Source organism: Rattus norvegicus, chromosome 1, assembly GCF_021556685.1.
Source record: "Rattus norvegicus strain SHRSP/BbbUtx chromosome 1, alternate assembly SHRSP_T2T, whole genome shotgun sequence".
Classification (NCBI taxonomy): Eukaryota; Metazoa; Chordata; class Mammalia; order Rodentia; family Muridae; genus Rattus; species Rattus norvegicus.
In genome coordinates this window covers 98450454-98477575 of record NC_141534.1, presented here as the reverse complement: position 1 = coordinate 98477575, position 27122 = coordinate 98450454, and the positions used below count along the sequence as shown (strand labels likewise).

Below are 27122 nucleotides of genomic sequence, written 5' to 3'. Positions count from 1 at the left end.
GACCGAGTCAGTGAAGGGGGGCCGCGCCGCCGCTCCCGGCCGGAGCGCACCCGCCTTCCTAGCCGAAAGCCTGGCTTTGGCCCCGGCGTCCCGGGAACCAGGCGGGGGCGCAGTCTGGGCAAAGCGCACCGGCCGCGATCCGTTTCCTAGGAGCCGGGAAATGGTCGAGGAGGAGGGACGGGCGGGGCGCAGGGAAGGAGAAGGAAGGAGCAGAGGGGGAGCAGCTAGGGGCATTCTGGGCGCAGGCCTCCGCGCCGCAGGGACCTTTGGCCGCCGCCGTCTCCATCGCGCGGTACTCGTCCAGGAAATGGCGCGAGTGGCCGCGGGCGACCGGCCGGGTGCCCCGCGCTCCCCTCCCCCGCGGTGGCCACCGCGTGTCCGCAGACGTCACGGCCGGCGCTGCTCCCCGGGAGAGGGGCAGCCGGGGCCGAGACCCGGGGAGAGAGGGAGGGAGAGAGGGAGGTAAGCCGCCTGGCAGCCCAGTTTCTCTCCCCTCCCCACACCAAGTCCCGCCCTCAGCCCCGGGGCGCCGCGGCGGCGGCTGCTTCTCTCCTCTTTGTAACCGAGGAGTCGAGAAATGTGAGAAACGTGCCCTGTGTTACTTATTTGGGAGTCGAAAATTTATGCCCAGCTGAAAGCGCCCGGGGAAATATTACATCAGATGAAATGACAATGATTAAAATCAGCCTCTCCCCCCGCCCCCTCCCCGAGCCCGGAGGAGGCCCGGGCGCCGCGTGGCCGGACGGCGGGGGGCTGGGGCGCAGAGGGCGCGGGGCTTGGGCGCAGCGCTCCCGGAAGGGTCCTGGTCGAGGCCCCTGGCACCCAGGCACGGGGCTCCGGGACCCACGGGTGGGGATCGCGAGGTGGGAAGGAAGTGGTGGCGGTGGGGAACGGTACATTTTTTGTCGCGGAGCGCGGCAGGCGCGGGCGCGCGGAGCTAATTGCGACTCTAATCCTCTGCCCCGAGGCGCAGCCGAGCCCCGAGCCAGGAGTCGCCTGCGCGCGCCCGCTCGCGCTCGCCGCGCCGGGGTAATTTGGAACCGGATCGCTGCCCTTTGCAATCCAGGCTGGGCCGCGGCGAGGCGCACAGGCTACCGGCTGATTTTGGGGGGCTGTTTTTCCCCCTCCAGCCATCGGGGGAGGCCGCTGGAGAGAGAGGGAGGAGAAGAGGTGGGAGCGGCGGGAGGGCAGCCGGAGAGCGGCGCGAAGAGGAGGCGGCGGCGGCCGCGGCGAGGAGGGAGGAGGCGAGGGGAGGGCGGGGAGGGGAGGCCCCGGCGCGGCGCGCCGCGAGGGGCCGCGCGGAGCGGGGGCCGGGGCGGGAGGGGTGGGTGGGGGGAGGGTTGGGGGCGAGAGAGAAAGTAACTCCAGGACGAGACCGGAGCGACCCGCGCGCATCGAGCACTAGGCGACGGGGCTGCGCCGGGCGCCCGACACCGGCGGCTGCGGGGGGCGGGGGCTGCGCCGGTGCCCGATCCACCGCTCCGGCTCCGAGGTAAGCCCAGCACGGCGGCCACCGCTCAGTGCCGCACACCCCTGGTTCCCAAAGTGGCTGCAATGCCGAGAAAGTCACTCGGCCCCGGGCCGGGACCTAGGCTGGGGGTGGGGGGGACGGGCTGCTTTGTCCCTCTGCTGAGCGCAGGGGCTGGCGGCGTGGGGGCGCCCAGCACAAAGGCCTGGCGCGCACGGGGCGGGGGGTGCCCACGTGGGCTGGTCCTAGCCGCGGGTGGACCCTCCCCACTCAGCCGGGCTCCGATCATCCTGCCGCGCGGTATATGCGTCCAGGTCCTCCGCACTCTGGTTCCAGTATGGGCTCGAGTGCCCTGCAGAGCTGGTGACTTTCCTGAGTCTGAAACCGGCTCCATGTAGCTGGAATTTTGGGGCTCACAGGACCGGGTTGGCGCCCAAATTATAGAAAAGGAAAAAGTCTCTAACGGGACAGATGTGCGTTTTCTGACGCCCACCCTATGAGTCTCATGCCAGACGCACTGGTAGTGGTTCCAAGCTCAGGAAGGATGTGGGGCGGGGGAACGCGCCGCCCCAAGACCGGACCTCGGTCTCTAGATCTCCGCTGCCCACACGCACCCCCTGACCTGGATGCGAACACCCTCATTCTTCCACTCCCGCGCCTCTGTAGCACCTCTTATACCCTCCCTTGGGAAGCCCCCGACAGTAGAAAGATAAACCTTCAAGTTTTCACTCTGCGTCTCAAATGTGCATGAAGGAATTTAACTGCGCGAGTGAATAACAGCATTAGTTTCAATTAATTTTTTTTAAATCCCGGCAACAATAAACTTTGAGAACAAAAGCGCTTTTACGTCCTTAATTAGGCGAGCTTCCCATCTGTGGTCTTGAAGTGTCTGCCTCTTGATTTAACTTTGTCTCCGCCCCCCACCGCACTCCCACCCCTTCTTTGCTGGGCCCTTCGGGTGCCTTGGCCACCCCGCCCGCGGGGCCGGAGGTTCGGCCCAGCCGATCCTGTAGCCCCGAAGTTCACAACAGCCGGCTGGCTTTGCGACCGGGCTGGCGCGCACCAGGTGGCCCGCCGCGTCCCTCCCGTTCCACCCCTGGACAGTCCTGCAGGCCCCTGGCATTGCCGCCTCGGGCAAGCGCCCAGGGCGTAGAGCTGAAGGGAACTGGAGAGGCGCCTTCTGTTTACCTTTTATGGTTAAAATAACAGCTTAGCAAAAGAAGCGACTTCACGAAGAAGCGATTTAGTGAAATCGTCTCAAGCTGCCGCAGCTCAGCCAGTTTAATCACCCCCAGAGAGCTGAACAACTGCGAGCACAATGGGACACAAAATCATTTTGTGTGTAAATGAGCGTGGCATTCTGCTCACTTCCCTCTGTTCGGGCGGGCGGGGCTCGGCTGCGGGTGGGCGCGGGACCCGGGTCTCCCACCACAGCTTGGAGAAGCGGGTCAATGCTGGGCCAGTTTACAAACCCGCCGAGGTGTCTGCAACAGGCTGCTTGGCCAAACCTCAGCCGCGCCTGGGTCCTGGTGTCTGGTGCAGTGAACTCGTGTGTCTCTTATCAAGTGCACTTTCTATGTTTGTGATCTCAGCAGTGTTCTGGGAAGAAGGGTCGTGGTCCACCACAGATGCGTTTGTCAGAGGGAGCAGTGGAGATTCGGGTCAAGGCTTAAGGCCTGGGGCTTCCAATGGTGAGTCTTGGGTTTGCGCTGTGAGAAACAGGCTGGGGCTGCTTGGGCGATGGGTGCTTGGTGCTACTTGTCACTTCTCAGTTGGGTCCTGGTAGTGAGGATATGTGGTGCTTTGGTAGCATTTGGGTGAGAATTCTCCCATCTCTGTTGACCTTCAGTGGGTGTTCCTCTACGACACCGTCTCTCCTCCATCTCCTACCAGGGCTGGATGACCCATCCCTTGGGTCTGCTTTGGTTTTCCAAAATCTTCCTTGAGATAAATGGCCTTGTTAATGTCCAAAACAGGGGACTGGACCCAACTCCTCCATGAGGCTAAAACACTCTCCCTCACCCCCAAACAGTTTCAGACCAAAGAACTTCCCAGGGCAGTGGGGATGTCAAACAAATCATGGGAGGGGAGGCACTTTCCTGACATTTAGTGGTTCCAGTCTGTGCACCTCAGACCATGTTTTATACTGGGATACTGAACGTTAAGACATAGATCTAGAAGTTTAACAGGAAAAAGCATCATGTGGGTACCCAGGGTACCATGTAGTTGACCCATATGGGTTAAACCTGTATCAGAGAAGTCCAGGGTGTGTGTGTGTGTGTGTGTGTGTGTGTGTGTGTGTGTGTGTGTGTTCTATTTCCCTTTGAGACAGCCCCGAGCCAGTCGAGGGGGTGCTAGAAACCTGTCCTTCTCCACCCCTCCTTCATGGGCCCCCTGAAAAGCCCCCAGGGTAGCTTCTGAGGACTGAGGCACAATTTTATTTCAGGTGTCTGAGGCACATAGGAAAGTCCCAAGTAGCTCTGGGGAGGAGGGGAGAAAGCCCATTTGCTGATTGCTGTCTGGCCAGCTCTCAGTGCCCCAAGGGCCTGTGATCCTGAGGGAGTCTGGAATACATTAGGCCCAGGCAGCACCATTCTGGGGGTCTATTGGAGAAGCAGGCAAACAAAGGCAGGTCCTGTCTGCTGTGGGAACTCTAGGTGACTGGTGGCTTCCCAGTGATGCTTCTGGCTTCTGTGGAAAGAGGTGTCCTATACCAACTGTCTTCCCTGGGTGGTGAGAGATCCTAGGCTGCCCAACCAACTGAGGGGATTGGCACCCCCCCCCCAGGTTCTCTCCACTGATGCAAGAGGAGACACGCTTGGTAACACGGCTCTAACTCAAAATACCAAAGAAATCTGATTTGTTCTGAAACATGGAAGGGCAGTAATGGCGAGCATATGTTTTAGGCTGTCATTAGCCAAATTAGCAGACATGGAACTGCCTAGAAAACGTGTGTGTGTGTTGTGTGTGTGTGTGTGTGTGTGTGAGAGAGAGAGAGAGAGAGACAGAGAGAGAGAGATATGCTATGGCCTAGAAGTCTGCTTTGGGGTGTGTGTGTGTGTGTGTGTGTGTGTGTGAGAGAGAGAGAGAGAGAGAGAGAGATATGAGAGAGAGAGAGAGAGAGAGAGAGAGAGAGATATGCTATGGCCTAGAAGTCTGCTTTGGGGTGTGTGTGTGTGTGTGTGTGTGTGTGAGAGAGAGAGAGAGAGAGAGAGAGAGAGAGAGAGAGAGAGAGAGAGAGATGCTATGGCCTAGAAGTCTGCTTTGGGGTGTGTGTGTGTGTGTGTGTGTGTGACACACACACACACACACACACACATACACACACACTATGCTGTGGCCTGGAGGTCTGCTTTGGAGTGTGTAGGGTTGGTGGGATCTGGGAAGGCTGCCTGGTATACATGAGGCCCCAGACAGCGTCTGTGTAAAAATCATTGGTGGAGCCTGAGAAATAAGTTGCTGCTTCCCACAGATACTCTGGGCAGGGATGGAAGCCTAAATGCCTCACCGCAAGGAGCGGCCGAGCGGGTCCTCGCTTAACGCACACGGCAGCAGCGGCACCGCGGTGAGCTTTGCCTGGTGGGCTGGGTTGGCCCCTCAGCCCCTTTTGCTCTTTTCTAGGGTACCTGCACACTAGCTGCAGGTCTTCCACGCAAGAGATGGGTATTGACTGGCTGTACGATTATGTATTTTTTTTTTGAAACGAAAATGCTCTTAATTTGATGTGAAATTTACTACATGTATAAAGCTCAACGCCTTAGGTGCCGAGGAAGTCACTAATTTAGAGGTGTCTCGTTACTGAGACAAACTTGCAAAAAACCCCTGAATCCCAATTCACAAATTGGTGATTCGTTTGTCAGGGGATATTTCACATCTGACACACAAGCCTGCGACCTTTAATTAGAATTTTGCAGTTTGTTTTATGCCCCTGGAGGCTGACACCTTGGAAAAAAAATTTTTTTTTCTTGATTTCTTATTGCTAATAAGCACCCTCCTCCCATCCCCCACCCCCAGCACTTTGAAGAAAATGATGCAAACACACTTAATTACAGCGGTGGCCATAATTTGTCAGCCGAATATGTGATCAGGCACCAGAAGAAGTGATCTGATTAAATATTTGATCACATTCGAAATAAAGGCCGCTTAGGAAGCCTTGTTTCTCTATGTGTTTCCGTCTCCAGGAGGGAGGAAATATGTCCCGGCTGTCACTCACCCGGTCGCCTGTGTCTCCCCTGGCTGCCCAGGGGATCCCACTGCCAGCTCAGCTCACCAAAGCCAACGCACCTGTGCACATCGACGTGGGAGGTCACATGTATACCAGCAGCCTGGCCACACTCACCAAGTACCCTGACTCCAGGTAAGATCTCTGCCCCTAGTGTGGGGCGTTCTGTGTAAAGCCCGGTCGTCCGTAGGATGCCATTAGGGTATGGTACCAAGGCCTGTCATTCCCCGATACTCTTGACTGTTTGGGTGACTGCTTGCTTGTTGACGGGCACTTCTGATAGTGGCTTTTGACCCTGCACTGATAGCTACCCTTTGTGGCATAACATGGAGTTCCTGACCTTCATGGCGGATCCAGTCTCACATGAGCCTGGCTGGCAGCTGGCTGGGGAAATCTTCACAGAGTGACACCCAGGAGTCAGGTGCGGGTGGACACGGTCAATCCAATTTCCTGTCCTTACCCTTGGGGAAAGGCATGCAGTGCCAGCCGAAGTTGTACCCTCCTTTGTTGGGGGGTGGGGAGGGTAGGGTGATGGCAGCATTTGATCCTAAGTGCTGGGAGCAAGCTTTCTTTTGGAGCTGGAGGACGGTGTGGTGATGAGTTAGCAATTGCAGGATAGTCAGGGATGTTTGCGACAATGACTGAGCATGAGTTCTACACCCTGTAATGTTCACAAAACTATCTGCGGCTGGGACCCTGACAGGACTTACAGGCTCTTCCCAGGAAGGACCCTTAGCGACATGGTGCTGGGTACCACCAGCTCGATGACTCTTACTTCTCATGGATTTACTTCCCAAGGACACACCTTGGCACGGCAGCCGGCGGCCAGATTCTTGGGGGTGGGCTGCGTCTCTGTGAGCCTCTCCTACAGGTGACACCGCACTGCAGCTTGCTGGGCCCATGCTGCTTGCTCCTGGCATGGTGCAGCAACAAGCAGCAGTGACCAGCGGGAGGGCAGGCCTGTTAGGCATCACCTCTCTTTTATACATTTAAAATAAGAAGAGGAATTAATTAATCCCCTAGATACTGAGGGCTCATCACCAGGATGAATGTTCAGCCAGGGTAGATTTGGAGCCTAGAGGATCGCTGTGCAGAGATGTCCGGGCACAGCCTTCGTCGGTACAGGAGTGCCCCTGGAGAAGGGAACAGGGGGAGGAGATTTTGTGTCTGGTCCAGATAGTGGCAGCCCAGAGACTAGGCGCAGGGGTCCTTGTGAACTCGGAGCTTTGGTGGGGCAGGAGCCAGAAGGCCATACGATGCATTGGCCACGTGCTCGCTTGCAGAGCCCCTGTCTAGGCTGCGAGATGGATTCCGTTCATTTAATTTCAGTTTTGCCTTCTGCGGCGTCCCTGAGTTGTGAGAGATAGATCATCCCTTAATCGGCTGACGATGTTTGTGAGTGAAATTCCTTAAAAAAAGTCTCTGCCCACAACCTTCTTGGAAGAGTGTTTTCTGAGATCTGACATTTGCCCTCCTGCAGCAATCACAACCCGGACCTACCTGACGGGCAGGGAGGGGCTCCCTTCCCGTGTTTCTCTCTAATGGCTTCTGGGGACTGAGGAGCATTTATTTGCCCCTCCCTGTTCCACAGTGTAGTTTGTCCTTGCTTACCAGCTTGCTGTACAGTGGGCCATCACCTTCCTCTGGGGAGCTGAAGGCTTGGCCCCGTGATGTGGCACGTGGGACCCTCAACGGGCCAGGTGTACCCAGAGTGGGCAGTGGTCTGTGGACTTTACCAGAGCCAGATTCAGGGTGACTCTGTTCTGCCTGACTCAGCAGAGCTGTTCACTAGGCCTGAAGCTGAGGCCCAGAGCAAGGGCTAGGGCGGCCTGTGAGCCAGCAAAGACAAGGATTCATTGGGGAGTCACACAGCCGCTGTAGAAGTGCCACTTACCGCCCCCCCCCTCATGTTTTTGAAATGAATTATTGCAATTCTGCAAAAGCTGTATCCCTGGCTAGGCAGGCAGAGACATAAGAGTCCCCAATGAAGACAGCTCTAGATGCCAACACCGTTCCGTTTCCAAACGCCGTTGGGAAGCCCTGCAAGACCCAAGGGTCTCCAAGCTCACATCCTTACATCCCGATCTCCAACTCTTGGCTGATCGAGGTGGCCTAGACACAGTGGGCCTGGTGCTAAGTGTCTCCTCTGACTCACCCTGAGGTTGAGAGCAGACTCTTGGTTGAGCTCTCCCTGTCACTCTTCACTGGGTGCCCCGGAACTAATAGAACTGAGCACCAAACCATTCAGGAAGTCAGTCGGTGCTTTAAAGGGAGGCATACGATGGCACCCTTTATATGTCAGGGATAGTGGTCGGATGGCGCAGTATGCAGGTCCCAGCCACCAAAGCGAATTCCCTAGTTTATTCCACAGAGGACCTCCAAAGTCATATCCCATGTGCTCCCCGAGTGTTCCCCGAGAGGGCTGGCCTAGAGGCGGTTCCCGCCGAGGCGTAGGAAGCCACCAAGAGAAGTGAGGAGGCCACATAGGAACTTACTCACAAGACCCTGTGAGATGCTAAGGGCTTCCTCATGGTGACTGTCCAAAGTACTCCTTCAGCCTGGCCCTCTGTAAGACTTGGTTGCTGGGACCACCACAGGCCTCTGTCCTAAGGGGAGGCGCCGTTGGTCCCATAACAGATACCATACCATGGAAGGATCTAGAACTTGCTCACCTCCGCTCAGTAGACAGTCTAGAACCCAGCCAGCCTTGGACTGCTGGTAGACCGGGAATCCTCTAGACCTACAGGACGCTCTGGAAACTCAGCCAACTCCGACGTCAGAGCAGTCTGGAACCCAGCCAGACCCAGCATTTTGCTTGCTACACAGAACAGAGCGTTGGAGCTCAGCGGGGGAAGGATGTGGAGAGAGTTCCCAGGAAGGCTGAGGTGTTGAATTTGCTGACTCACCTTTGCACGAGGCTCTGACCTCTTTCTTGCTAGAGCCTGGTGTGGACCCTCAGCTCTATCTGCCCTGGCATTGATCTCCTGGCTGAGTCAGACCTGTGTCTAGGGATTCTGGGTGCCTCCCCCCCGACACACACCCCTCCATGGCTAACAAGTTTTCCTGGGCCAGGACTCAAATGAGCTATGGAACTCAAGGGTTTTCAGCAGGGATAGAATCACCAGGCAGTGGGACCCTGAGTTCTCATTGACCGACTGGTCAGGATGGCCTGCATGCAGGAGGAGAGTGTCACATACCCCACCCAGAGAGAAAGAGACAGACACACAGACACACACAGAGGGGTGCAGCACCAGTGGCCTGATGTGGAGGGACCCTTAGATCCGCCCTTCCCTTATATCCTGGGTATAACACTGTCGCCAGCAGCCTCCGGAGCCCCGGGGAGTTACATTTGTCAGTTGTACCTCTGGTTCTTCAGGCTCAGGCCTCCACACCCCTAACCACAGGCTCTGACCTGCTCACTCCTGTCCGCCAGGCAGCCTTACCGTTTATACTGCCCCCCTGGGACAGGCTGGGCCGTGTCCCCAGGACGAGAGCAACCAATGACAGGGCCTTGAGAACGTGGGATGGTATAGATTGGGAATACCTGAGAAGGGTAATCGGGGGCTCCGAACCCCTCAGCTCCTGGCAACTGTCATGCTCTGGGTATGCATGGCTGTGACTGGGAGTGGCCGACCTGGACTAAGCAGGGAGTGGGTGGCTGTAGGAATGGGGACAGGGAGAGGGTTCTTGGAAGGGGGACAGGGTAGTTGGTACAGGTCCCACTTATCCCCTAATTACCCCGGTTCTCCAAGGCTTTCTTAGAAACAGTTCTCCCAGGCTCGAGGTCAGCTAGCCGTTGAAGGACAAGCGCCCACCTCCCTCTGCTCCCAAGCCAGGCTCCGAGCTGCTTCCAGCCCCATTTAGGGGCTCCTGACCATGCAGATTAGCCTGAGATTGCTTAGGTCGAACACCACTTAGCAAAAACAAATGCTGCCACTTAGGGAGGCACTAGCCCAGGCTGTAAGGCCAGCTTCTTCCTCTGTGGCACGGAGAGGGGGAGGCATCAGGGACTCCCCTAAGGCCTTCCCACAGGCCTTGTGTCGTCTTGTAGCACTGTGTCTCTAAGTAATTGTGTTCCTTCCCACGGCCAGCCTCCATGAGCTGTAGACCACCTGATCACGGGCTCTGGGGTCGGTGTGTCAGCTGTAGTCCACATGCAAATACACACTCCCTCTTGTCTGTCCCTTCCCCGTGGGCCCTTAAGTGAACAGCTATGGGGGCACTTAAGACACCTCATGTCTCCGAGTCGCCGTGTTAGCTGGCGGGCGTCACTGCCTGGGTCTGCCTGAGACTGTGGCTGAATGTGCTCTGTGGGTTGATGTGGCTTGGGTGAGAAGGTGTGTGTCCCCGGGGACTTGGTGGGATGGCATCGTTTTAGTGTGTGGCTAGGGGCTGGAGTGCTGGGTGGTCGACACACGTTTGTTGGGTATGGGTGTGTGTGTGTTCAGCTCGGAGCAGCTGGTTTATGTGGCTGTCTGTCTGTCTCGTCATGGTTTTCCAGGCCCGTGGTAGGTGTCAGTGGGCCATCGGACATAGCTGGATATGTCCCTTAGCTAGCTGCGGCTTGTGAACACGGCTGGAGTGTATGGCACGAGGGCCCTGGTGTCCTGTGTGTGGAGATGACCTGTCTGCTGTACGTGTGTGTGCTGACAACTGTCAGTCAGGCTTGGCAAGGTCTCTAAGTTACCCACTGGCGGCCTCCTGTCCCTCCAACTGAGTGACCCTAAGGAGTGGGGGCAGGGCAGGTAAACTCAGCCCCACCCTGCCCATATCCGAATCTTGCCTCTCTCTCCCAGAATAAGCCGTCTCTTCAACGGCACGGAGCCCATTGTCCTAGACAGTCTCAAGCAACATTATTTCATCGACCGGGATGGGGAGATTTTCCGCTACATCCTGAGTTTCCTGCGGACGTCCAAACTGCTGCTTCCAGATGACTTCAAGGTAAGTCCGCAACCGGCTGGCGGCACCCCCTGCGCCGTCTGTGTCGTGGCATTTACACGGGGGACGCTGTGACTTAATAAATGGACCCGCGGTTGTCATGGCAACCGCAAAAAAAGTTAACCGATGAAGCCGAGGGCTAAATCAGTTTTTCTAAACTCGTTTTGCTTTCTCACATCTTCAGCGTATTTATCAGGATGTAACAACAATTAAGCTTTGGTACTTTACCCCAGGTTGATGTTCATTGTGCTCCAGGACTGCTGTGTGCTGGAGTAGAGTCGTTAGAGGCCCGAGTGTCTGTTCCTTTTGGCAATCTGCAGCAGGGGCGTGGGTGGGGGGAACCCTGAGAGCCCAGGTGGCCACCCTTTAAACAAACATTACTCCCAGGACTCAGGGCGCGCTCATCAGTGGCTCCCTGTGGTCCTGCCTTGGTGTTGAGTCCCCCCCCCCCCCCCCCCGAAATCCTAGGACTCAAACTCAGTCCTGGCTCTTGCTGGCAAATGTCTGTCTGTCTTTGTGCTCCCTGGCTTTGAGGCTTCCTGCAGCGAACACTGCACCAGCAACCCTGGGGCCTTTTTTCATCCAGCCTAGTTGCTAAATGGCAACAAGTGAGTTGGGTCTGAAAATAGACCTACGCAGGAGGAAGCCATAGGCTTTGCCCCTTCCAGTCGAGAAAATAGAGGTTGAGTCTGGATTGCATGGGGCCAGTACTTCAGAAATAGCGTGTGCACCTGCTGTGGTGGATCATACCTTTATCCCAGGCCTTCCAAGATTGAGGCAGGGGGATTGCTGAATGCTGTAGGCTAGCCTGGCCTACAGAGTAAGACACTACTCTCTCCCAAAAAAGGGGATTGAGGGGCATCGGCAAGTATAATGGCACATGCCTTCAATCCACCACAGGAGGTAAAGCCTGGCTGGGTCTTCGTGAGTTGGAAGCCAGCCGGGTCTATATCTGGTGTTCTTGGCCAGGCAGAACTGCACAGGGAAGACCAGGTCTCAAAACAAAGAAACAAAAACAAACTACTAGTCAAATGATGGGGAAACCTGGCCTGGGTTTGAAAGAAACAGTGTTGCTCTAGGGGCTGGAGGAAGAATGGTGTGGACTCCCCTGAGGACCCTCTTGAGGGTCTGGGATGGTACTGGAGAGGAGGAGGTCTGGAGCCTGGGGCTTTGTGGACCCAGGGTGGGGTGGGGTGGGGTGGGGTGGGGGGAGGGGAGTGGTAGGGGAAGGTTGCTGTGATACCTGGATCTCGGTGGGTGGTTCAGCATTTGGCACTGCTGAGAGCAGGGAAAGAAAGATCAGGTTTGCAAACTGGATCATGCTGGCTCTTGTGTGAGAGAAGCAGGGAACAGGGGCGGGGACAGGTGGCTGGATTACATATGTCAGCTGTGTTTCTGGTTTGCTGGGGGCAAGGCAGAGATGAACGTGTAGGAAGGGGGCACAAAGGCTGTGAGTGGATTATCAGGCCAGGAGGGCGTGCCCAGTTCATAGCTTGAGCTCTAAATCAGCTAGGTAAAAGTCTAGGCATGGAACATTCCAGGCTATGGGGAAAGATTGGGTGTAAAGATGTCACATAAAACTCTGGGAGCTGGTGAGAGCCGGGAGAGCAGAGACCTGGGACGGAACCCAAGGTCTTTATGGAAAACAGGCAAGAGTCACAGCTCATGGGGGGGGGGGGGGGGCTGGATGATGGGTTAGCATCCTGGGCCTTGGGAGCCAACAAACAGAAGCACTTTGGGATTTCAGGGTGAGCACTTTGGGATTTCAGGGTGAGCTGTGCTTTGAGAGTTGGTCTTCCTTGCTTTTCCTTGGGGACCCTCAGAGTCACTACCTGTGTATGCACTAAGCCTGCCCCATGAGTCATGGGCACAGGCTACTTAAAACCAGTACTGGCATTGGTGGGCACAGGGCTAGTGTCAGGGGCTGAGTGACGGTTGCTGTGAGTGGGCTGCTTGGTGAGGAGTAAGCTTTGCCTTTAGTCCCGGGGACCTCGTTGTATTCTCTTCCTGCTTAGGCAGGGACAGGAACTTGGCAGATCTGGTTTTAATCCTCACAGTGCTTCCCAGGGACCGGTGTTCGTATTCATCACAAAGAGGGGGAAACTGGCCCAGGGCAGGCTTTTTCTTCCTTTTTCGTTTTTTTTTTTATCAGAGACAGGGTTTCTCTGTGTAGCCCTGGCTATCCTGGAACTCACTCCGTAGGCCAGGCTAGCCTCGAACTCAAAGATCTGCCTGCTCTGCCTCCCAGGTGCTGGGACTAAAGGCGTGTGCCACCGTGCCCAGCGGCCTCCATCTCTTTCTGTGCCACTTCTGTTTGCCATCCAATGGAAGATCCAGGAAGAGAGTCTCAACAGATGCGCCCCAGCTTTCTCTTTATGTTCAGTGGGGGACAGTCATTTGTTCATCTCCACGGTGGACACACCCACCCATGCATTGCTGTGATGACTATGTAGAGGGAAGGGGCCCCACTGGGGATGGGATGAGCCACCAAGATGAACCGCTGCCTGCTTCCCTGACGCTCTGTGTCTGTCAACAGGACTTCAACCTACTGTATGAGGAAGCGAGGTACTACCAGCTGCAGCCCATGGTGCGTGAGCTGGAGCGCTGGCAGCAAGAGCAAGAACAGCGACGTCGTAGCCGGGCCTGTGACTGCCTGGTGGTGCGGGTCACCCCTGACCTGGGCGAACGGATCGCACTCAGTGGAGAGAAGGCCCTCATTGAGGAGGTCTTCCCGGAGACCGGAGATGTCATGTGCAACTCTGTCAACGCCGGCTGGAACCAGGACCCCACGCACGTCATCCGTTTCCCTCTCAACGGCTACTGTCGACTCAACTCGGTGCAGGTGAGGGCTGTGGGCTGCCACCCCAGGGGTCCCAGAATGCAGAGAGAGAGAGAGAGAGAGAGAGAGAGAGTGAGTCAGTCAGTCCCAGTATGGAATGGACAAAACCCATACAGAAAAGGCAACAATGTGTCAATGCATAATTTATGCCTTGCTCATAATTAAATGATGGTGCCTGGGGGATGGACTTAAAAAAATTGATCAGTACTTTTCTTTTTCCCCTAAAAGGATGTTCTATAAAAAAAAAAAAATGGCCCAGAGTATTTTCAACCGAACATGCTTCATTTAGCATGCAGAGGCTGACTTTGGATTCAAATTAAACCCAGGCACCAGGAAAGGTGGGGAGCCTTCCTAGGAGGCTGGCCCTGGAGCCACTTGACAGGCTATGGCTGCCCAGAGCTCTTCTTTCTGAGACCTATGTATCTTCCTGGGTCTTATGTGTAACCCAGGCCAGTGCAAATTTGAGCTTCTCCTGCCTCAGCTTCCCAAGTCCTGGGATTATAGGTGGCACCCCCACACCCTGCTGATCAGAGTATCTCTGAGCTGGCCTTACTGGGAGGGTGAGAGTAAGAACTTGGAAATCAAAATGATGTAATAATCCCTGGTTTTTGAAAGCTTTTTCCTGACTCAGAGGCACTTAGATTTCAGGGTTAGGACAGAAAAGACCCTTTAGGGAAAGCCCCGCTTCCTGAAGGCTATGGGTAAGAGTTTATTAGTTACAAGACAGGATATAAGACCAGCCCCCCACCTTCCCAGAGACATAAATTCAGGAGGCCATGTCGGCCCACAGAGACACAGACTCTGAGAGGGCTCCCCCTCTTTCCCACCACCTAAAAGTCCTTTGAGCTGATGAGCCCTCGGGCCTCAAACCATCTGGGACTCAGATCCAGGAAGCAGGTGGCTGCCCTGAGGCTAGGGGGCAGGGGCTTACCATTATTGGAGCAGGAGTTGGAGGGGGGCGGGTGCCTGGGGCCAAGTGTGTGTGAAGATGGGGTGGGACACACCTTAGATAACCGAGAAGGGACCCCCAAAGCTCCTTTTCCTTCCATAGTTCTCTGCTGTGCACCCCTGAGGGTTGTGGGGAGAACCCTGGATGGAATTGCAGAGCCCCATGCTGGGTGGCTAAGTTGAGGGGCCCCTGGGCCTGACTGTGCCTATCCCTCCTCCGGTACGATCCAGCTGGTGGTACAGCTAGGACCTTTGTCAGTCCCAGGACGCTGTCATTGGGACTCATCAAAAGGTAGCTTGCTTGGTCTGGCACACTCTGGCGGCTGGGCACTGCTGACCTCTTACTCTACTCCTGCAGGTCTTGGAAAGGCTGTTTCAGAGAGGGTTCAGCGTGGCCGCCTCCTGTGGGGGTGGTGTGGACTCTTCCCAGTTCAGCGAGTACGTACTTTGCCGGGAAGAGCGGCGACCGCAGCCCACCCCAACTGCTGTCCGGATAAAGCAGGAGCCCCTGGACTAGGCAGGCGCTGCCTCGGTGCCCACCTAAGACCCCTCGGTCCTGGGGCAACCCCAAGGACATGGAAATAGTGCTGAGGAGCCCTGCCTGTTTGCGCTGCACAGTAGGCCCAAGACTGAGGGCGGGAACGGAGGGTCTGAGCTCACCCCCGGGAATGCCAGGTGCGGAGGTAACCGGTCGAGGCGTGCCGGAGGCATGCCCACGGAAGGACTGTTAATGTGACCGGGAGATGCCGCGGCTGCTGCAACGGTGCCGCCAGCTTCCCAGCCCTCCCACTCCTCAGCATCCTCTGGTACAGCATCCTCTGCTGGCCCAGTCACTCCAGAGCAGCTGTTTATCCTCCACACTTGGCAGACATATTTTTCTACAGTATTTAAAACAGGACTAACTGTCACTGCACAGGTCGGCAAGGCTAACGAGGACCATTGCTGCTTTTACCTGGTGCTCAGTTCTCAGTCCAACTGTTCAGCAAGCAAAGGATGGGATGCCGGCATTCGGGCCCAGGTGCCTGCTGGGGCTGTGGGGACAGATGTGGGGTGGCGGTGCTACAGGAGGTGGAACAGGGTCCTGGAGGGGCAGGGCAGCCGGGAAGAGGGCAATGGGGGGTGGGGGCTGTGTGACTCTGTGACTTTTATCTGAGACACTCTGCTGCCACCTGTGTCCCAGAATGCGCTTGGTGCACACCTGACCTGCTAACGCCCAGGGGCTTCCAATCCCAACTGACTGTGCTCACATCTGGGTTCTTGGAGAAGTCTCCACCCACCCAGTCAGCATGGGAATCACAGCTTATCTCAGGAATGGGTCTTTCTACCAAGGGTCCCATCTGTCAGCATCACTCTCTGGGTCCCCAGCTCAGGGAACCACCCTCCACCCTAGCTCCAGTTTTCCCATTCATATGCACATCAAGTGTTAATTAAATGTCCTAAAACTAGCCTGTCTGTAAGGCCCAGACCCAGACTTACCTAGTGCTCTTAACCCCAGATTTCCAACAAGGACTGGTCCTGAGAGGTCCTCACAGATCTGCCCTCTCCCAGAGGACAGGCCCAAAAGATGGATACCCTGGCCTTGTCACATCTCCCCTAGCTCCTCCCAAGTGGAGGAACCGCAGAGAACTGACAGATGGGGTGCCCTGGCCGGCACCCCCTTGTGTACAGCGCCTGTAGAACTTGTATATGACTCCTTTAATATTGTAAAGACGCTGATGTACAATTGTTCCGTGTTTGTGTGAACACACCGCGTTCCCGGTTCATGCCATAAAGGACGCTATAAAGCAAAAGACTGAGGCTCCGTCCTATGCAGAAGCTGCAGCCAGATTCCCACCCTTCAGTTCTGGCAGAGGGGGCCAGGGTGGGGGGCAGTTCCCTTCCTGGGTTCTTGTGGTTCGAATGGAGGAAGGAGCAGCCGTCGGTGGGAGACACAGGGTCATAGGCCTGCTGTTACTACTGCATCTGGGTGTTTTTCCTTACTTCTGTGGATCCCTTCTGGGCTACGGGAATTCAGAGTTCTGATTCTTAGCCCCTCACCAGATGCAAAACTGAGAGAGGCCAGCAGGTTTCTGCGGGTTTCAGAACAGGCTCAAATGTCTTGGAGTTTCACGTGGTATTTTAGTTGGAACTGAGTTGATGTTCCTCTTCTCCTCTCCTCCTCCCCCTACCCCCTCTCCCCCTCCATGTCTGTTTTTCTTGAGGGAACTTACTGTGAATCCAGGGTGGCCTGGAACTCACTTGTGCACTCTCCTGATTGGCCTGAGACTCCCAAGTCCTGGGATTGCGTCTGTTTGCCGTATCTAACTTGTTCCCTTTAAACCTGGACACACGTACACAATGGTGTGAGAATCTCCGGCCAGCCAAGGGACAGAGGCTGTGCAGCCATCGTGCAAACTAAATTGCATGATGTCCCCCTTCCAGGGAAGGAGTCAACAACATGTCATAAAGGCCTCTGGTTTTAATGAGATTTGAATTTTTTTTTTACTCCAAGTCCTGTATGTTTAGGCCCATGAGGACCTGTTTTACATGCCTGCCAAGGGCCACCAACCACAGAGCTTGGGAGTACAGGCCAACACCCTACATGGCCACAGAGCCGCCATCCCAGCGTAGAATCTAATTTGCTGGTCAAACTTGTTAGGCTTCTCTGCTTAGCAGCATGCCTACAGCTGGCACATCTGCATTTTGGCATCAGGCAGAGATCTGAGAGAAGGAAAAGGGTTGTGTTTGTTAGCAAGGAAGTCTTGTGGAAACACCTAATGCTGTGTGTGTGTGTGTGTGTGTGTGTGTGTGTGTGTGTGTGTGTGTGTGAGGATTTTTTTTTCCTGGCATAACAGCTAGCGTGAGTCCCGAGGGGTGGAGATTCTCTAGTTCTTGCCATCTTTTTGTGCAAGAAGTTACAGCAGGGCATGGTGGGTACTCCTGAAATCCCAGCAGTTGGGAGGTGAACACAGGAAGGTCAGGAGTTCAAGACCATCCTCAGCTACCTAGCCAAGAAGCATAATTTTACACAGGCCTGGACTCTAGCTAGTTGGGAGACTGGGACTGGAGGATCCCAAGTTGAAGGTCAGCCTAGGCAACTTAGTGAGAGCCTCTCTAAGAGGTAAAGGGGATCTGGATGTCCTCCAAGGACCTAGGTTCAGTCCTCCTAGCCCTCCTCAGTCCCCAGACAAAATAACAAAAACAGACAAACAAACATGATTTTTGCAACAACCGAACAAAGCATCTGAATTTTCAGGGAAATACCATGCTCCTATGGTGATCTTGTCAAAATATTCTTCACCTTCTAAATGGTCGATGTACCCTCTCCTTAAAGCGCAGACTGAACATCTCACCATAATCTCTCCGTGAGATACCGGCACTATTCTCACGGCTCTTCTGTAAACCTCAGAACCAAGTCTTTGTGAGCAACCAGACAGAGAGAGCCGGGATCACACTGCCTCCCACCAAACCTCTGCCAGTCCAGAGCTGGGAAATGTGATAGCAGGTGGCCCCGCCACTGCCCCGTGCATGAACCCAAAGCCAGTTCACAACATTAATAATACCTTTCGGAAAGTGGGGTTGCTTTTTCTTTTAAAGCTATTACTTGAGCGTGTTCCTTAGAAACAATAAAAAATATTTTATAAATAACTCTGCCACATGTTTTCAGCCCTCTGAGGCTGGAAGGCTTGGGTTCTACAGAACCTTGAGTGTGGAGTCTTAGGTTCTAATGCCAGGATTCCTGAGCCGAGGATCCTGGTGAGAGCCGGGACCTCAGCAGCTGTGGTGTCTGCCAACACCCAGTGCGTGCCCTGCTGGCAGGTGTCAGTGAGAAGAATCTCTGGTGCCTTTCCCAGGCCCCAGCCTTACACTCAAGGGGTACAAGGACGGATGAGTCTATTTTTACGCCTGTTGGTATGAATGCCAAGGGTATCCTACAGACGACATTCGAGTACTCATCACAACTGTTACTTGTGGAAGGAACTTGGAGGACATGGTACCTCGCCGTGTGATCAACTCACACTGCCCTCACTGCCAGGCCTCTGTGCCCGCTGTGAGCCAAGATAAATCCTCCCTTAAGTTGCTTCTGCCAGGTCACAGTCATGAGTAAAGTAAGTGTGTGTGTGTGTGAGATGTGAGTATTGGAGTCTTAGGTATGTGGAGTATTGTGTATGTATGTGAGTGGTGTGAATGTGTGTGTGTATGAGACTTGTGAAAGAGTGCTTGTGTCTGTATGTGAATGTATGTATGTGTGAGAGTGTGTATGTGAGTGTGTATGTGTGTGAGTAGTGTGAATGTGTGTGTATGTGTGAGAGAGGGTGCTGGTGTGTGTATGTGAATGTATGTATGTAGTAAGTGTATGTGTGTGTGAGAGAGAGAGTGTGTGTGTGTGTGTGTAAGTGTGACATTCAAGCCAAAAAGGGAACGGAGAGCAAGCCTTTGAGAACCAGGGATACAGACCACTCAACCCCCAACCATGAGAAGACTACCATGGCCCTCAGCAGAGGCCCCAGACTTCCCCTGTGCGTTCCTTGGTGATGTCTATCTGCCAGGATGGTTCCAACTCATCACACTGCCCATCCTAACTCAGGAGACAGGCAAACACTTGCATTGACTCTGAAGGCTACTCCAGACCACAAAGACGCAAGATCCCCTGTTGGGTTTCAAAGAGACCTAGGACAAGTCTCCCTCAGTACCTGTGGTCCCTTCCCAGCACGTCTTACCCCAAATTTCCCAGGGCCTGAGTTTCTTCCTTCCCCAAGCCTGGTCCCTATATAAATGTAGCCATTTGGGCCACTGCAGGTTTCTCTGCTTCTTGGCCTGGGCTTTCTTGGTCTGCCTGCCCTTCTCTCTCATTTAGTCTGCTGGCCAGGGTCAGCCTGGACTCTGTCTTCCCTCTGTCTGCTTTCTCCCTTATATCCATAATAAGAGTCTTCTTCATACTTCAGAGTAGACACACCCCCTTCTTTTATGTCAAGTTTGCATTCAGTAACTGAGTGATGAGGTGGGACATACAGCCAGGCATCGTCCAAGAAATATCAGGACTAGAGGAACCAAATAATACAGGTCTCCGGATAGAGCCAGAGCCAGAGATCCCACTGATGGCCAAGTAGGACAGCTACAGGCACGGGGCCAGTGTGATGGTCATAACCTCAGCTGGTTTTAAGGGCTCCAGTGGCCACACGATACCAATGGTCTTAAGTGTCCTTTCCTGTCCCTATGATAAAGCGCTCTTGGCAAACGCAACTTCAGGGAGAAACCTTTCATTTGGCTCACAGTGCAAGGCTGCAGTCCATAACGGTGGGGAAGTCAAGGCAGCCAGAACTTGAGGGAGGTGCTTATGTCAAATCCATGGTCTCAAACAGATCTGATGAGTGTGTCCCTGGCCAATCCAATCTCAGCTCACTCCTTTTCATTCAGACCAGGGCCCTGCCCTAGAAGTAGTGCCGCCCACATAGAAGATGGGTCTCTCCACCTCAATTAAGCTAATTAAGAAAGTCCTTCATAGGCCTGCCCGCAGGACAACCCAATCGAGAATATTCCTCATTGAGACTCCCTTCCCACGTGATTCCAGACTGCATCGGTCTGACAATTAAAATTAACAACCACACCAGTCTTGTGTCACGTGTGACAAGGACATGGCAGCCTTTCTGCCCCTCAATCTGCAAAGCAGATGACTCCTAGTAGAGAGAGGGCTTGTACCCTCTGGAGGTTGCCCAGTCCTCTGAAGTGAAGATGGGCAGAGCTCTGTGACATTGAAGTCTGGGCTACTAGACTCACAGAATCAAAGCTGAGGCTGTTCACTGCCACAAGTTTTGGTGGTTTTTTTGTTTGTTTGTTTTTACTTTTGTTTTGTCAAGACAGTGGATTTCACTGTGTAGCCCTGGCTGTCCTAGAACTTACAGTGTAGACCAGGCTGGCTTTGAACTCACAGAGATCTGCCTGCCTCTGCCTTCCTAGTGCTGGGATTAAAGGCCTGTGGCGACACTACCCCACAACTGCTACAGGGTTTTAGACTGTCTGCAAATGGATGTCCGTAAAAATATTTGTAAAAGGGTGACATATGATGGCACACACCTTTAATCCCAGTGCACAGAGGCAGAGGCAGAGGCAGGAAGATCTTTGTGAGTTCCTGGCCAGCCTGGTCTGCATATCAAGTTCTAGGCCAGCCAGACCCTGCTCAGATAGAGGGGTTGAGATGGAGAGGAATTGTATCTGTTAACCAAGAAATGAACTCAGTGTAGTTCCTTCCATCTCAGTGCTCCAGGTAAAGGCAGGTGGATCTCTGTGAGTTCAAAGCCAGCCTGGTCTACTAGAAAGAAAGAAAGAAAGAAAGAAAGAAAGAAAGAAAGAAAGAAAGAAAGAAAGAAAGAAAGAAAGAAAGAAAGAAAGAAAGAAAGAGAAAGAGAGAGAGAGAGAAAGAGGGCTGGAGAGATGGCTCAGTGGTTAAGAGCACTGACTGCTCTTCCTGAGGTCCTGAGTTCAAATCCTAGCAACCACATGGTGGCTCACAACCATCTGTAATGGGATCCAGTGCCCTCTTCTGGTGTGTCTGAAGACAGCTACAGTGTACACATCTATAATAAATAAGCCTTTTAAAGAAAGAAAGAGAGAGAGAGAGAGAGAGAGAGAGAGAGAGAAAGGAAGAAATGAATGATTTGATTTTAAGACAGGGTCTCACTCAGTAGCCCAGGTTAACCTCGAACTCTTTAGCATCTTAGTTTCCTTGGTGCTGGGATGAGAGTTGTGTGGGGCCACTTCCAGTAAGGAACAGTTTTAATGTCTGTTCATCAAAAGCAGCTATTGCGTTTACAGACACAAGGTTTCTCATTAGGCCAACCAAGGTTTGTTGTTAGTATCCAAGGAAACCTTCAAAGATAAAGCTTTGACGTTGGACAGGAAACCCAAGACAATCTCTCTACTTTATTTCATAACTTTGCCTGCATCTGAGCGGGAGAGTCGAGGGCACCTGCTCACAGACTCATCTCAGCTGCATTTAGATCAAAATTGCTAAATTCACCAGCTGGTGCAGAGAGGCCTAGAGAAACGCTCCCACCAGGTTCCCTTGTTGCTGGAAGGACATCCTGACGAAGTGCTGTGGTGACTTGGGTGCTCTCTGGAGGACTCGGGAGACGCCACGTGGAACAAGACAAAGATAAAGGTGTTGATATCACAGGGTTTCTTCTTGCCAGGAGTAAGCTCAGCACTGCTGTTTTTTCAGAAGCTTCAGCGCCCAAAAGGGACACAAACCCAGAGAGTTTCAGGTCAAAGAAAGATAGCTGACTACTGGGTATTTCATCTCATCTTGTAAAAGTAATTTATTTATTTTTATTTTATGCATTTTGGTGTTTTGCCTACACGCACGTCTGTGTTAGGGTGTCAGATCCCCTGAAACTGGAGTTACAGACAGTTGTGAGCTGCCATGTGGGTGCTAGAAATTGAACCCAGGTCCTTTGGAAGAGCAGTCAGTGCTCTTAACCACTGAGCCATCTCTCCTGCCCCTCATCTTATTTTTTTTTGGGGGGGGGCAGGGGACTTCCAGTTGGGTGGCTCAGTCATCGCCTTCATGGCCCTGTGAGCTTTCAGCCAAAGCGAGACTCCAGCTCCAGGGCAGCCTGCGTGTTCCCAGTTACCGTTTGCCTGGGCAATGACTCCCTCCGGCTCATGTGTTTGAATCCTTGGTCCCCAGGAGGTAGTGATGGCCGGTGAGGTTGGGGAACTTCTGGGAGGTAGAACATAGCTGGAGGAGGGGAGTCCCTGTGGAGGGAAGTTGATGGAGTTTGATGTTTGTAGGGAAAAACTTGTTTGCAGCTAAACTCTCTCTACTCCCTGATGCACCTAGACACGAGAAGAAGCCATGCCACACATGCTTCTGCTGCTGTGCCTTGCTCGCCATGGCGGGAACCCTTCCTTCCTTTTCTGTCATGATGATGACAGCCCCACACTCTGTCTCTGCCACCTACATCATAAACTAGCCCTTAGATTTGTGAGCCCTGGATAGTGGCTCTTTCCCCACAAGCCTCAAAGCTTAGCGAGCAAGTCACCAGTCTGATCCCCAAACCTCAGAGCCACTGTTTTGGAACAGGTCCTCAGTCCTGACCCATTCCTGAGAGGATGAATCCAGGCACAGCTGTCCATCAGTAGCTGTTTATCCACTGAAAACATAGGCCTCTTCCAGAGGAAGGCTGTGCTCGAATTTATGCTGTTAGAGGGCGAGACATCCAACCATAACTTGAAAAAGTGGTGTTGGACATTAGTTATCAGAAGGGGACCCTGCTGCAGCACTGACCTCTTTAACTCCTGTTATGGTCTGGATATGAAGTTCACACAAAAGGCTCATGTGTTAAAGACTGACAGCAAACAGCAGGGTACCGACTTCATCGACAGGTCAGCCCCTGGATGGATTTCTAGATGGATAGATGTGGCTTCAAGGAGACGGGTTCCTATAGACATGACTTTGAAGGCTGGATCAGGTCCTTGGACTCCTCCTCTCTGGCTCTCTCTGCTTGCTAGATGCTATGAGGCGAGCAACCCTGATCTGTTTGGCCCTCTCTTCTGTGATGCTATGCCTCACCGCAGGCCTGCAGTCATGGAGGCTGTCTTAGTCAGGGTTTCCATTGCTGTGGAGAGACATCATGACCAAGACAACTCTTATAAAGGACAACATTTAATTGGGGCTGGCTTACAGGTTCAGAGGTTCAGTACTTTATATTAAAGCAGGAAGCATGGCAGCATACAAGGAGGCATGGCGCTGGAGAAGCTGAGAGTTCTACTTCATGATAGGACTGCAGCCAGGAGAGGCTGCTTTCCAGGTGGCTAGGAGGAGGGTCTCAAAGCCCACCCCTACAGTGACACACTTCCTCCTACAAGACCATGCCCACTCCCACAAGGCTATGCCCACCCCAATAAGACCACACCCACTCTAACAAGGCCACACCCACTCCAGCAAGGTCACAGGTCCTAATAGTGCCACTCTCTGGGTCAAGCTTATTCAAACCACCACAGAGGCCAAGCGGCTGTGGATGAGAAGTCTGTAATGTTCAGATGAAATAAAATTTTCTTCTATTGTTGACCAGCCACTATAGAGAAACAGTAGTCCATGAGGCTAAGGGAGGCATCTGTTTGTCCACGTGGACTATTTATTTCCCATAGTTCATCAGAAGTGCCTTCAAATTATGCCCACCATAGTGAGAAACCATATTATAGTTTTTAAATTTGTCATATCACTCAACACAGATGACCCCAGGTTACACATGTGTCTAAAAAGAACAATCTCTCAGGCTCCCGGATAAGGGGTGGTGGGACACACAAGAAGAGAAACTCCAGAGAGGCTCCATTTGTCTTTATTTCCATCAGAACAGCTACCCTTTGCGATCCATGAGGTTATTGGGGGGATCGTGTTCCCTGACCCAAAGCCATGGCTGAAGAATTACAGTTGGTCATGGGGGCTGACCTATAGCATCCACTCACCCAAAAATTACAAACCAGGCTGGGAGTGGTAGTTCCCACCTGTCATCCCAGCACTTGAGAGTGAGGCAGGAAGGTTGAGAAGATTTCAAAGCCAGCCTGGGCTACAGAGTGAGTTTCAGGCCAGCTTGGGCTACAGAGTGAGACCCCCCCCCCAACTCCTCCTACTCCACTAAAGAAAACATGCCAAAACAAGACAGAGATCCTCAAACAAGGACAAAAACTTCGGGAGAAGAGTTAGAGCCTGCACGGGCAAAGACCTTCACCCCATGCTGAATGAGGATTTGAGTGTGCTGATCCGATCTTGCCCACAGGAGGACACAGGCCATGTAGGTCACTGGCTGAAGCTGCTGAGGACCGAGCAGGCTGACTGCTTGAAGCCTGTGTCTAGGATGTCACCAGTGCATCCTTCTCTGTGTCCTGGATGAGGTCCAGGGCTCCCGAAGTGGCTGCGGTTTGGGACGAAATAGGCTGCAAGGGCTGGGATGGGCGCAGGGATGGGCGGCTGCCCCTGCGGCGGACGCGGGCCACGCCCTCTTGGACGCGAACACACCCCCATTTCCCGGGGCCCAAGGAGACACGCCTGGCCCTGCAGACAAACAAGAGGCAGATTTGTACGAGTAAGTACAAGGTCCTGGAATGCTCGCCCTGTTACCACACACTATACCAGAATAATTGGGAGAAGGTTGTGCAAGAAGCTGGGGCGTGCAACGAGATCTCCAAGTTCCCATCCCTAGAGTTGGGGGGCGGGGCGGGGGCAGAAAGGGGGCAGCTAGGAACAGCAGGGCGCCACCTTCCGGAGACACGGATGCTTTGCTGAGGCAGGGGTGCAGTGTGGCTCTGCGAAAGGCAATAGAAGCCGGGTCCCTGCTGAGGGTTGGTAGAAGGGACCACGCCCACCGCCCCCGGGTGGCTGCGGCTGCAGTAGTGGCATGGGGCCCCGCCTGGCTGTGCCTAATGAGGCACAAAACCGTCGCCAAGGCCTCCAGGCTGGACGCACACCAGGTCCTGGGGGCGGGAATGGTAGGGGGTGGGGGGTTTGGGGAAAAACCCCACCCAACAGACTCTAAAGACTGACAACCCCTGACGTACCCCAGGGCCTGTCCCTGGCCAGCTGGGCTGCATTTTCAGTCCCACGGAGCCCCCAGAGGTGGGTCCAACCCGGAGGCTCAGTGACTCACTTCCCCAGGCCCTGAGGCCTCAGTGGAAGGTACCTCCCTCTCTTCTCAGGCAAAGCCTCCTTTGTTCTCTTGCTGGCTTCTCTTCACAACCCTTCTCTCTTCTTTGCCTTGCAAACTAAAGTCCTGCGGTGTTTCAGGGGTACCGGCTGTGATCAGGGTGGACCTGGCACAGGCAGGCACCTCTAGAGTGGTCTGGCTTTGCAGAAGACTTGTCTATTCCCTCTGTCCCCTTGGCTCTCCCACTGCCCCAGACACTCGGGAAAGCCCCCACCTCCATGCACAGGTTGTAGGTATGCAGCTTGCTGGAGAGCAGGGCTGCTGGATGGGGACCAGAAAGAGGGGGAAGGTGGTTTGGATAGCTCATCCTGACGGGCACCACCCCGAGCCGCTAAACTGGCCTTGGCACTAATCTTACATCAGGGAGAAGTTTCGAATGCCACCTTACTCTCCTGCGCCCCTCCCCTCCCATGGGCCTCCCCTAGTTCCCATGCCCGGGTGGAGGGACCATGTGGAAAGGCAGGCCCAAAAGGGGCCTTCATTAAGCCACCTCCAGGCACACAGCCTCTTCTTCCCCTTCATGCTCATCTTCCAACCTCCTTTCCCCTCCTGGCTATGTGGGAGGCTCATATCCAGGGGGTCTCACACCCATGGGGGAGGGATGCCCAGCTGTAGAGCTGACCAGTCCTGCACTAAGAGAAGCAACCAGGACCTTGCTGCCTGCCTGGTTTGATTTGAAGAATTAGAAGAAGACAATTTCTTTTATTATTATCATTATTATTTAGTTTTTGAGAATTTCATACTTGGTGTGATGGTTTGAATATGCTTGGCCCAGAGAGTGGCACTATTAGTAGGTGTGGCCTTGTTAGGGTGGGTGTGGCCTTGTGGGAGGAAGTGTGCCATTGTGGGCATGGGCTTTAAGACCCTCTTCCTAGCTGCCCGGAAGTCAGTCTTCCACTAGCAGCCTTCAGATGAAGACATAGAACTCTCAGCTCCTCCTGCACCATGCCTGCCTGGACGAGGTCATGCTCCCACCTTGATAATAATGGACTGAACCTCTGAACGTATAAGCCAGCCCCAATTAAGTGTTGTCCTTATAAGAATTGCCTTGGGGGTTGGAGAGATGGCTCAGCGGTTAAGAGCACTGGTTGCTCTTCCAGAGGTCCTGAGTTCAATTCTCAGCAACCGCATGGTGGCTCACAACCATCTGTAATGGGGATTTGATGCCCTCTTCTGGTGTGTCTACAGCGACAGTGTACCCACATACATGAAATAAAAAAATCATTAAGAAAAATAGTTGCCTTGGCCATGGTATCTATTCACAGTAGTAAAACCCTAACATACGGTTATTGAATTTACATAATTCCCTTCCTCTCTCCCTCTCACATTAGCCCCCAACTCAAAATCACGACCCATTTCATTTTATGTGCTGGAATGTTCTGCCAGCATTTGTGGAAGTGTATTGTGTGTGTGCATATCTGAACGGAGGCCAGAAGGGGACGATGGATTCCCAGGGCTGGAGTTATACAGAATTGTCAGCCAAAATGTGAGTGCTGGAACTTGAACCTAGGTCCTCTGGAGTGGTGGACAGCACTTTTGACACCGAGCCCTCTCTCTGACTCTCACGCCCTCACCTTGTTGCACTCTCACACACAACACAGTGAGTCTGTTCAGTGCTGCTCATGCCCACAAGCGCTCAGGGATCATCCTTAGAGAAAACCCATTCTCCCTCTCTCCGCAGCCATTGGCTTTCTGTAGCTCCTCATCTAGGAGTGGGGCCTGTGGTACTTCCCCTATCTCCGTTGGCACGTTGAATGGTGTTGCCATTATACAGGTCTAGCTCCGGTGGCCATATTGGGGACATCTCATGGGTGCAGCTTCTCATGTCTAGAAGACACTGTCTCAGAGCAGGCATCTTAGTCCTCTGGCTCTTCTCTTTTTCTTTGATTTTCCTTGAGCCTTGGGTGTAGGGTATTTTTGCAGATGCATCACCTGGGGCTGGGCACCAAAATCCATATATAAATACAATCTTCAATTTTATTTATAAGTCAAAAATGGGAGGGTGGTGGTGTCCCTGATGTCCTA

General features: G+C 53.8%; 1 protein-coding gene across 7 annotated transcripts; it reads left to right on the top strand.

The window, feature by feature from the left end:
* The first annotated feature begins 755 nt into the window (after window positions 1–755).
* On the top strand, window positions 756–16210 carry Kctd15 (potassium channel tetramerization domain containing 15). Of its 7 annotated transcripts, none has more exons than XM_087581906.1 (7): window positions 756–1492; window positions 3061–3159; window positions 4941–5033; window positions 5650–5825; window positions 10487–10631; window positions 13165–13470; window positions 14774–16205. In XM_087581906.1, the coding sequence occupies exons 3-7, from the start codon at window positions 4968–4970 to the stop codon at window positions 14930–14932; spliced, it is 852 nt and encodes a 283-aa protein (XP_087438032.1). In that variant the 5' UTR covers window positions 756–1492; window positions 3061–3159; window positions 4941–4967; the 3' UTR covers window positions 14933–16205.
* Window positions 16211–27122: the final 10912 nt, after the last annotated feature.